We start from the raw sequence: 12,031 nt of genomic DNA, 5'->3' as shown, positions 1-12,031 counted from the left end.
AGACAGGGGGAGGTTAAGAATAGTATAGGAACTGGAGAAGCCAAGAAGTTATAGGTACAACCTGTCAATATGAACAAAGTTGGGGGCTTGCTGGAGGTTGGGGAGGTAAAGGGCAGAAAGGATAAAGTGAAGAAAAAATTAAGATAATCGTCATAGCATAGTCAATAAAATATACTTAAAAAGTAAATATAAATCTTGAGAAAAACCCTAAAAGACAAAAGCTAAATCAACTATAGTTACAATAAGGAGTTAGGGGGATATACAAGCACAAAAAAAGATCTTAAATATGACATTTTGGGGGGAGGTAGGAGTAAAAATGAAGTGCATATAAAATGTGTTTTGTAATTTTTTTAATTTTTAAAATTTTGTTCCATTACATTTGTTCCAATTTTCCCCCATTGCTCTTTCCTGCTCCCCACCTCCTGCTCCCACAATCAGTCCTCACCCTGTTGTTCATAACCACGGGCCATTTATACTTGTTCTTTAATTAGTCCTTCCCATTCACTCCTAGCTTATCTCCCTTCCTCCTCTCCTTTGATCACTGCCAATTTGTTCTTTTCTTCCAAATGCATACGAGCTTAAAATAGTCTTATATATAGGTATAGATGTAGATAGATAGAGATAGAGATCAATTTCATGGTAACCACAAACCAAAAACCTATGACATGCCAAAAAACAAACAAACAAAACAAAACAAAGAAAAGTGAAACTCAGAAATAACAATCCCCTACCCCCAGGAAACCACTTGGTAGAAAGCCAAAGGACAAAGAAAAGAGCAGAGAAAAACTACTAAAATAACCAGAAAATAATGAACAAAATAACGATAAGTACATATCTATGTATAACTACTTTAAATGTAAGTGGACTAAATAATTCAATAAAAAAACATAGGGTGCTCTGGACAATAGCCCTTCTAACAGGTGTAGGGTGGTATATTATTGTAGCTTTAACCCACATTTCCTTAATAACCAGTAAATTGAACATCTTTTCATATATCTTTTGGCCATTTGTATGTCTTTTGGGGAGAAGTGTTTGTTCAGATCCTCGGCCTTTTAAAAATTGGATTGTTTGTTTATTTGGTGTTGACTTTTTTGAGTTCTTGATGTACTTTGGGTATTAACTCCTTGTTGGAGTTATTGTTTGCAAATATCTTCTACCATTCAGTTGGTTGCCTTTTTGTTTTGTTTGTGGTTTCTTTTGCTGTGCAGAAGCATTTTAGTTTGATATAGTTCCATTCATTTATTTTTTCTTTTACTTTTCTGCCTTTGGAGTCAAATTCATAGAATCCTTTCTAAGGCCAAGGTCCATAAGTTTAGTAGTTATGTTTTCTTTTGTGTAATTTAGTGTTTCAGGTCTTATATGTAAGTCTTTGATCATTTCACAGGCGTTAAGAAGTAGAGAAAAAGAAACCCTTATTCACTGCTGGTGGGAATGTAAATTAGTATAGCCACTATAAAGAGCAATAAGAAGTCTCCTTAAAAATTAAGAATAAAGTTACCATATGACTCAGGAACCCCTCTCTCTTCTTGGTTTCTGCCTAAAAATTTTGAGAACATTTGTTTGCAGAGATATATGCACCCCTATGTTCATTGCAGAATTATTCATGATAGTCAAGACATGAAAACAACCAATGTCTCTTGATAAATGATTGGATATAGAAGATATGGTACATATATCTAATGTACCATATCTCTAATTTCTTTATTCACCACAAGAGTATGAAAGTAGAAACCAACTACAAGAAGACTATAAAAACACAAACACATGAAGACTAAACAACATGCTATTAAATAACCAATAGGTTAACAAAGATGCCAGAGAATAGTGAGACAAATGGAAACGCAACTTACCAAAATCTGTGGGATGCAACAAAATGGAAGTTCTAAAATGGAAACTTATAGCAATATAGAAATACTTCAAGAAAGAAACAAAAAAAAATCTGAAATAAACATTTTAACTTTATACTTGAAAGAACTAGATAATAAAAGCAAATAAAGCCCAAAGCTAGTAAAAGAAGAAAATAATAAAGATAAGAGCAGAGATAAATGAAATACAGACAACCCCCCCAACAACAAGAAATAAAAATGAAATTAAAAGCTGATTCTTTGAAAATATAAACAAAATCAACAAACCTTCAGCCCTACTTATCAAGAATAAAGAGGACACAAACAAATAAAATCAGAAATGAAAATAATAATAATAATAAAAACTACCAGCAAACAAAAGCCCAGAACCAGATGGCTTCACAGATAAATTTTACCAAACATTTAAGAAAAAATTAACATGTATTTTCATATATTAATATGAGAATATGTACCATTTATGTATCATTATGTACTATGAATGTATCATTAATATGTACCATTCCAAAAAATAAAAGAGGAAGGAACACTTCCAAAGTTATTCTTTAAGCCCAGTATTTCCCTGATACCAAAGCCAGATACTACTGAAAATGAATAAAAAAAAACTACAGGCCAATATTCCTAATGAACACAGATATAAATATTTTCAACAAAATATAAGCAGACTGAATAAAACAATACATTAAAAGGATCATACACCATGGTCAAATGGGATTTATCCCAGAGAAGCAGAAGATGGGCAAATCAATCAGTACCACATTAACCAAATAAAGAATGGAAATTGTAAGATCACTTCAGTGGATGTAAAAATAATTTGACAAAATTCAACATTTTCTATAATAAAAACTCTCAACAAAGTGCGTATAGAGAGATTTTACCTCATCATAACAATGGCTTTCTATAACAAACCCATAGGTAACATCATACTCAGTGGTGAAAAGTTACCAGCTTTTCTAAGATGAAGAACAGGACAAGAAGGGTCTCTTTCACCACTTTATTCAACATAGTACTGGAAGTCCTAGTAGACACAGCAGTAAAACAAGAAAAGGAAATAACAGTATCTAAATTGAAAAAAAAGTCAAATTGTCACAGTTTGCCAATGACATGATACTATATACAGAAAATGCTAAAGATTCCATAAAAAACCATTAGAAGTAATGAATGAATTCAGTAAAGTTGCAGAATATAAATTTGGTTTACAGAAATTTGTTCCATTCCTGTACACTTATAACAAATTATGAGAAAGAGAAATTAAGAGAATAGTCCATTTACAATTGCATCAAAAAGAATAAAATATTTAAGAATATTTGTGCTCATGGTGAATATTGTTAAAATGACCACACTGCCCAAAGAAATCTGCAGATTCAATGTAATCTTCATCAAAATTCCAGTAGCTTTTTAGAGAACTAGAACAAACAACTCAAAAATTTATAAGTAACCACAAAAGAGCCTGAAAACCTAAAACAGTCTTGAAAAATAAGCACCGATTTGGAGTTAATCATGCTTTCTGATTTCAAACTATACTATAGGACTATAATAATCAAAACAGTATGATACTGGGCCAAAAATGAATACATAGATCAATAAAAGAGAATAGAGACTGCAGAAATAAACCCACACTTATATGATCAATTAATCTATACCAAGGAGGCAAGAATATACAATGGAGAAAATACAGTCTTTTTAATAAATGGTATTATGCAAACTGGACAGATTAACACACAAAAAAGAAACAGGACAACTTTCTCATATCATATACAAAATAAACTTGAAAAGGAATGGAGTCCTAAAATAAATGTAAGAGCTGAAATCACAAAACTCCTAGAAGTAAACATAAGAAGCAAACTGACATTGGTCTTAGAAATATTTTTTTGATATGTCTCCTTGAACAAAGGCAATGAAAGCAAAAATAAACAAATAAAAATATATTAAACTAAAAAACCTTTGTACAATGAAGGAAATCATCAACAGAACAAAAAGATAACCTACTGAATAGGAGAAGATATTTGCAAATGATATATCCAATAAGGGGTTAATATACAAACTATATTAAAACTCATGTAATTCAGCATCAAAAACCCCCAAACAATTTGATTAAAAAATAGGCAGAGGATCCCAATAGATATTTCTCCAAAGATGTTATATAGATTGCTAACAGATACAAAAGATTCTCTAACCATTAATTATCAGGGAAATACAAATAAAATCATACCACTCAGATTGTCTATTATCAAAAAATAAGTAAATAACATGTGTTGGTAAGGATGTGGAGAAATGGGAACCCTCATGTACTGTTGATAATATTATAAACTGGTGCAACCACTATAAGAAGAAAGGATCTGATAGAACAACTGTAACAGCATAATCAATAAAAAAATTTAAAAAAAGAAGAAAGAATCTTCTATATTTAACCATAGAACTACTATATGATCCAGCAATTCCACTTCTGGTTAATTATCTGAAGAAAGTAAAAACATTAATTTGAAAAGATATATACTCCCCTATGTTTATCACAACATTATTTAAAGTAGCCAAGACATAGAAGCCACTCAGGTGTCTATCAATAGAGAAATGGTTAAAGAGGACGTGACATACATGAACACACATGCACACGTGCAGAATGGAATATTAGTCAGCCATAAAAAGAATGAAATCTTATGATTTGTGATAACATGGATAGACTTAGAGAGTATAATGCTAAGTGAAATAAGTCAGACAGAGAAAGACAAATACCATATGATTTCATTTATATTTGGAGTCCAAAACAAAACATAGAACAAAAAACTAAAACAAAACAGAAACAGACATAGAGAAACAGAGAACAAAAATGATGGTTGCCAAAGGTGGGGCAGGTAATGAGAATGGGTGGAAAAGATGAAAAGGTTTAAGAGATATAACCTTATAGTTATAAATTAGTAAGTCATTGGGATGTAATGTATAGCATGAGAAATTTAGTCAGTAATATCTTAATAACTATGTATGGTGACATATAGTTATTAGACTTATGGTGATCATTTCATAAGGCATATGAATATCAGGTCACTATGCTGTATACCTGAAACTAATGTAATATTATATTTCAAGTATACTTTAATAAAAATGGCTGGTAATAAATATTTAAAATACACACATCTGACAACAGATTTCTATCTATTATAGGTGAAGATCTACAAACCAAAAATTATGACAGGCAATTCATAAGAAAAAAATTTTAGGGCAAAATACTTGAACAAATACTGTAGAAAAGAGAATATCTCAATTACCAATAAGCATATGAAGGCAATTCAACTTCAGATGATCATTAGGATAATGCAACTTAAAAATCACAATGAGACACTACAATATATCCACCAAAATAACTGAAAGGAGAAAGGTATAAAATATCAAATGCCATTGAGAATGTGGAACAATTAGAACCCTCACACACTGCTGGTAGAGATGGGAATTGGAATAACTTTGTGAAACTGTTTGTCAGTTTGTCTTTGGTAGGAAAAATTCTGTGATGGCCCCAAGAGTTACACACCTTAGTGTACATGCCCTGTAAAATTCCCCTCCCCTGAGTGTAGCCAGGACTGTAAATATATTGGATTTCACTTCCATAATTAGATTACATTATATGGTAGAGATGAACAAGTTTGTCAACTATACTAAAAGTACAGAATCTGTTAAGTTAATTTAAAAAATCAGGAGTAATTGTCTTGGGAGGACCTAACTGGGTTAACCCTAAGCAGGGACTGAACCTTTCCTGAAGGAAGAGATTTGAAGGGTCAGAGTGTGAGAAGGCCTATCAAGGAGGTCATGTGGCAAGATCATGAAAGTAACCTGAAGGAGCTGAGTGGTCTTGGCCAGTAGCCAGGAAAAAAAAAGAAAGAGAAAAGAAAAGAAAAAAAAATACTCCAGTTCTCTAACTACAAAGAGCTAAATTCCTCTAAAAACCTGAATATGCTCAAAAGTGGATTTTCCTTTAGTTGTGACTCTAGCTGAAGACAAATGGCCAATATCTTGATTTCAGCCTGGGAGATCTTGAACAGAGGATCCAACTAAAACGTGCAAGATTCCTTATCCATGAAAACTGTGAAATAACAAATTTGTGTGATTTTAGGGTAGCCATTACATTTGTAGTAGTTTGTTATACAACAATAGAAAACTGATGCAGTCTCATAAAGTTGAATATGCATGCCCCTTGATTTAAGAATTCTAGTCCTAGGAATGTTTCTAACAGAAAGAAAGCCATACATGTTTTCACCAAAATACATACACTACAATATCCACAGAAGCAATATTTATAATACATTAAAACTAAAAACTACCCAAATAAGGAAGAGGGGGACTTATGGAATGCTGATATCATTTTATTTTATTATTTGGATTCTGGTTACTACACATGTGTGTCCAGTTGGTAAAAATGTATTAAGCTGTGCTCTTTCCTAGAATATAGTATATTTTTAAACGGCCAAAACTTTGATTTTATTATACAAGAATGCAATTATTATTAAATTATTTTTTAACTTTTATACATATAAAAGTACTCACATTATTTTACTTGTGTAATTATTTTAGCTTTAGTCCTACATGAATAAAACATGAAACATATTATATAAGAACAAAAACTCCTAATTGTCAGTTGTTTAGATTTTTATCCTAGTTCTTATTTGATTTTTTGGTGAACCTTCAACACATTGTTTTAATAATTTTTTTGTTTTCTTTTTCAAGGGAATTAAGTTTAGTAGTATATTGAGAATGTTAAGGCACTCTGTGGAATAACACCTTTGTTATCATTGTAAATTCACTTACTCTCCCAGCCATATGCATCTTCTCTGATGAACATACATTTTTGGGACAGGCCATGATAAAATAGAAAATTTTAGTCGCATCAAACCTTTCAGAGGGTAAAGCTAAAGGTATTTTTTATTACATTTTAAAGAAGAAATATAATGGTTTTCTCATAGTCTTGTAAGAGTACATACATGGTCTTGCAAAATAATCAACAAATTTTTACTGAATATCTCATATACAGGATATTGTGTTAAATATGAGAAATATAAAAAGAGATAGTATATTGTTTCTCCTTTTGGAAGATTTAAGATCTGCTTGAAGAAATACATACTAATAAGCATTAGTTAATGACATAGGTTAATACAGGGTAGGGCAAAATTAAGTTTGCTGTTGTGAGTATGCTAAACACAGAGTTTATTCTTGTATTATTATTTATTAATTATTGCATTATTTTCCATATGAACAACTGTAAACCTACTTTTGTCTCACCTTGTATGTTAATGCCAAATAAGTATCAGATAAAGAAGTAATAAGGAAAAAAGAAAGGAAAAATAGCTATTGTAAAATGGTAACCCAAAGGTAGAGAGCTCTTGGCAGTCAGGAAAGGCTTCCTGAAGTCAGCATGATAGGAAAACAAAATTATTTTGGGTAGAGAAGATTGGTTTTATTTATTTATTTTTATTTTTTTATTTTTATTTTTAAGATTTTATTTATTTTTAGAGGGGAGAGGGGTCAGGGGAGAGAAGATTGGTTTTAAATCTGACTTCTTTTTCAGTTTCCAGATAGGAGCAGTTACTTAACTTCTTGAAACTTTTCAGTTTCTTATCCGAGATTTAGGGATGGTGCCAGTAATTTCTACTTCACAAGTTTTCAAGGTCAGATAAGTTAACAAAATAGCAGGTTCTTCTAGTCTGCATAGCTGACCTCTGAGATAAGTATATAATTACCGAGAATCTTTGAAGTCTGACTCTGAGTATTGGAGAAGATTGGACAGTGGGGAGTTGGGAGGTATATTAAGTGTTAGAGAGAGAAAAGAGAAGGAGGTATTGGGGATTTAAAATAAAAAATATTGACAAAAGTCCAGTACAGCATAATGAAAACAAGACAGGTCAGTCTTTGGGAATCCTGGAGCAATAAATACAATTAAGAATGTTTCATTACAGGCTGGCAAACCCAGCAGTATGCTGGCTATGGTGAGGAAACCAGAAATATAGAAGAAATTTCTGAATATTTACCTTATCAGTGGAAAGGCAATCCTTACTACCATTTTTAGTTACATATATGAAATGACTAGAGAAGTGACGGCTGTACTAGTGCTTATGTCATGTTGGCTTTGCTTTTTGTCCCACGGGAATGTGGCCAAAGGGAAGCTCACTGCAGTCCATAGCATCAGGAAGCTTTGGAGCTCAGTCTTGAAGAGTGGGTGGGACATAGATTCAAGGGAGAAAAAGAAGGTTTATTCTAGACAGGTGTAGCATCCTGCAAAGATTCATTCAGACAGAAATATCTTGCTATTAACTTATTTTACTTGACTATGAATAAGAGTAAAGATCATTTGGATAAGAGATACTGCTTCTGAGACGTTATGGAGAGGTAAGGAAAGAAGTAGCAATAGTAAAGGCCCATTTCTCCTAGATAGGAATTGCTGGTTTGGGGCTGTGCTGCAAAACTAGTGGTCTGCTCGCCAAGAAAGAATGGGAAGAAAGAGACTTAGGTATCTGATTTTATGCAAAGTATGAGTTCCCTGAGATTTTAAAGTAAGTGTTTTGAGATGATCCAGACTATTTCTGTTGAGAATGTCTCTATACTTTCTTGTTGAAATTCCATGATCAAAACTGTATTTTCTCATCAAGTTTTTTTTTTTTTACCTCTATACAGGAAAAGTAACCCTTTTGGACAATTAATCAGCTAAATCATTATCAATTTTAGTTACATCTAAATTTGATTAACTCTCTAAGATCAGAATGTAGGGGTATATTTTCAAAAGGGGAAGTAAAGAGTAGATAGCAATATCTGTCTACACTATGCAATGGTGCATGGTACGGAGAGAGAGTGACAGCTACTTCTGCATCATCTGCCATCCTTTATACTCACAAACTAAAGAGCCTCCTGTCACATCAGTTTTCAGTGTACCCCAAAGCCCACAGAGCACTTAACTTAGTTTGGTATGCACTAGGTTTAAAGAGCGTGAGTTCATCTCTGAAAGATCTAGGCTTAAGAACTTGGCTGTTTTGTTTTGTTTTGTTTTGTTTTGTTTTGTTTTGTTTTGGAGGGAGTGCTTATTGAGCCAGTTTACTTATAAGTACCATGGGCTTAATAATAATAGTAGCTTCCCAAAAGTTGTTGAGAATATTAAGTAAGAATGTATGTAAGGACTCCAGTACATAAAAGCATCCTATAACTGTCAGCTAATAATAATCACTACTATATGGCGCCTGGGTCCTGGATCTTGCCAAGTTTTGTTGGGGAGAGGGAGGGAAGGAAGAAGAAGGGCTTGTTTATTGTGTTGGTGGCACTCTTCAAACAGCCCCCAGGCCTTGGGCCAGAACGACAGCGGGCTGCTTCCTCTGCTGGTTTAGTTTCACCCCTGCTCCACCTACGCTTCCCCAAAGCAACAAGTTCTCTTCTGCAAGACTCACCTGCGCGCGCGAATGGCAGACCTAGCGCCTCCTCCCAGACCTCTGACAAAATCGCTGTCAAACCCACCTTGGGTCGAAATCGCGGCTGCCAACGCCGCCCGAGGCGGGAGGGCCCGCCGAAAGCAAAGAAAGCCTCGGCTGGAAGAAAGGCGGGAGACGTGGAAAGTCGGCAAAGGGGGACCGATAGGAGTCCCAGTTCACGCTGCCCTTTAGAGGCAACAACAGCAACAGAAAACTAGCACCGCTCATCTGAAGCCTGGGATCTGGAGGGAGACGGCCCGGACAGAAACCCACAGACGTCCACCCGACTCTCTGGTTACCAAATCTATAATCCTATATTTTCCAGGTTCCCCTCACTCCAGTTTCTCCTTGCACGCCCACTCGATCCCCCTCTCCCCCGTTAGGTCCCTTAAGGATACTTGAGATTCCTGCCAACGACATTTTGCATGAAGAGCAAGTAGGTCAACTACAGCCTCCACCCTGTATTTTCCTCTCCCTTGCCCTCCCAGAACGGGAACCCTGGAGTTTCCAAAGGAGTCCCCAAGCGTTTTAGACTGAAAGCCTCATCCTGATGCCCAAACAGTTGAACGCTGCCAACTTTTTGGAGCGGGGATCCCCGCGTCCTCCTGGAAAAGCTAAGCTGGCCACTCACATACCAGGAGAGCAACCCAGACTTCTCCGCGGGGAACTCTCCTCAAAATCTACCGTTCCAGCTTCTACAGTTCTGCGTCGAGAACTTGAGAATTAACAGGGAGTACGTTTCTGGGGCGTGCTGTGGTGGGCGGGGGCGGGGGCGAGAAGTTCCGCACCGATTTGGGGAAATAAAACCAGTTCAAGTCTTTAAGTCTCCTGGAGCCAAGAAGCTACTTTCCCTGGAAAAGAGCAGGGACCCAAGTCACCAGGAGGGAAGTCCTCCTGGAGCGGGGTCCGAAAAGCATGAAGATTAATTGCAATGTCCAAGCTTCTAGCGCTGTTTGTCAGAAACAGTTCTTTTTCTGGAGATGGAAGCAAGGGTTAGATATATCTCTGGCAAGACAGCCAAAGCCAAGCTCAGATGTTCAGGACCTCATCCCTCCATCCCCAAGCAGCCCTGAGAACTTGGTACCTCGGACAGAGCCCCGGCGCAAGGAATTGTTTGAAAGGTGTTACCCGGTTTTCGCCAAGTCAAAGAGCAATAAATTATTTTTATGAATTTAGTAGTACAATTTGAAGGACATTTTAATTACATAACCTGCGAAAGATCACTGGAGGCAATGTTGAGTTAAAGAGCCGATGGCAGATGTCTGCATCGCAGGAGAAAGAGAGAAAACTTGCAAATCTGCAATGAGATTGCGCAGGGCTGTCCCGGTTTTGAAACAATATGCAAAATGCGAGGGATATCTTACCTTTCGGACTCCAAAGCCATGTTCTGCAGCAACTTGGCGAGCTTCTTCCTCTCCTCCTTTATGCAACTCCACAAGAAAATGATTCGTGAAGACCGGTCTCTTGGCAGATGCAAAAACCATGACACAGAAGAGGAGCCCGGCGGCCACCTTCCACTGGGAGACACAGACACCTTTCATCTTTCTTTGGGAGTGAAAAGTGGTTCTGGGAGGCGCGCAAGCTGGAGGAGCAGGGTACTCAGCGGAACGGTGTAAATAAAAAATGTGTATATGTAGTTTTTTGTTTGTTTGTTTGTTTGTTTTTTAAAGGAATCTTTGTGTAGAGAAAGAGACTGATCCAGGGCTTGGAAAGCAGCAAATCAGTGTGTGTTCTCTAGCATCTGGCTGGCGGGGAAGCCGTGTGGTCAGGCGGCCCGGCTCGCCGGCAGGGGTGCGAATGTGAGGAGCTGTGTGTATCCGAGAGAAAGAGCGAGTGTGTCTGTGCTTGATGCTAAATCTGCATTTTCAGCTCCTCCTCACCTCCAGGTCGGGCGGGAGGAGAGCACCAGCCTGGGTGACGCGTGCCCGCCGGCAGCCAATGAGGACCAGAGAGGCGGCGGGCCCTGCCCTGGGCCATCCCGGGCCCACCCCTACCCGCCCCGGACCTGGCCGGTCCGCCTCCTCCGGTGAAGGGCGCCTCGGTGTGAGCCAGCGCCCCTGCCACTTCCAGCACCCCGGAGAGCTCCTCCATCTCTCCACCCCGCTCGTCTGGTTCCCAGGAAAGTGCCCCAGCTGTAATCTGGTCGGCGGCGCCCGAGTGATGTCATTGTTTGTGGAAATCTGTCAGGCTCTAGAAAGGGAATTACGATGTGTGTTGTTCTCTGAGGCCCCGAAGGGAGCTGGGGCACTGCCTCATCTGCCTCCTGCTTATTTTTCTCTGCAAAACACACCTCGCTCTTTCTCTCTCTCTCTGTCTCTACACACACACACACACACACACACACACACACACACACACACACACACGGTATGTCTGCCTCCCCTTCTCTCAATAACAAAGCAAATATTAATCCTCCTCCCTCCACTTTGAGGTAACACCTTTGCTCTCCTTCCTGGCACTGGGAGGATTGGGGAAAGCAACCTTCTTGAGGTGACTCATGGGGGCGGGAATGCAAAAATGAGCTTTGTTTGTATGTTTGTTTATTTATTTATTTTAGTAGGCTTCAGGCTGATCTGGAACTAAGCAACTGCGAAGCCTAGCAGGAGCTAAAGCTTGCCTCTACTGGTAATTGTAATTAGATGAGGCTCCACCAGGAGTCTGAACTGCTCTGATGAGACTGCCTTCCATAGAGCCAGTGCTAGGATTGAAATGCCTGGAAGTGCATTCTGAGAT

The 12,031-nt window shown here is 37.3% G+C and overlaps 1 protein-coding gene across 1 annotated transcript in view; it reads right to left on the bottom strand.

Annotated features, from left to right (window-relative positions):
* The window catches only part of PCSK2 (proprotein convertase subtilisin/kexin type 2), a 371,029-nt gene extending 359,907 nt beyond the window's left edge, over nucleotides 1-11,122 (bottom strand). The window contains exon 1 of the mRNA XM_053670931.1: nucleotides 10,663-11,122. Coding sequence (XP_053526906.1) covers nucleotides 10,663-10,839 — 177 coding nt within the window. The 5' untranslated portion in view covers nucleotides 10,840-11,122. The remainder of the gene's footprint in view (nucleotides 1-10,662) is intronic.
* Nucleotides 11,123-12,031: the final 909 nt, after the last annotated feature.

Source organism: Artibeus jamaicensis, unplaced genomic scaffold (assembly GCF_021234435.1).
Source record: "Artibeus jamaicensis isolate MK-2021 breed Jamaican fruit bat unplaced genomic scaffold, CSHL_Jam_final contig_65, whole genome shotgun sequence".
NCBI classification, from domain to species: domain Eukaryota; kingdom Metazoa; phylum Chordata; class Mammalia; order Chiroptera; family Phyllostomidae; genus Artibeus; species Artibeus jamaicensis.
The sequence above is the reverse complement of the archived record's forward strand: the minus strand, read 5'-3'. Positions and strand labels throughout refer to the sequence as shown.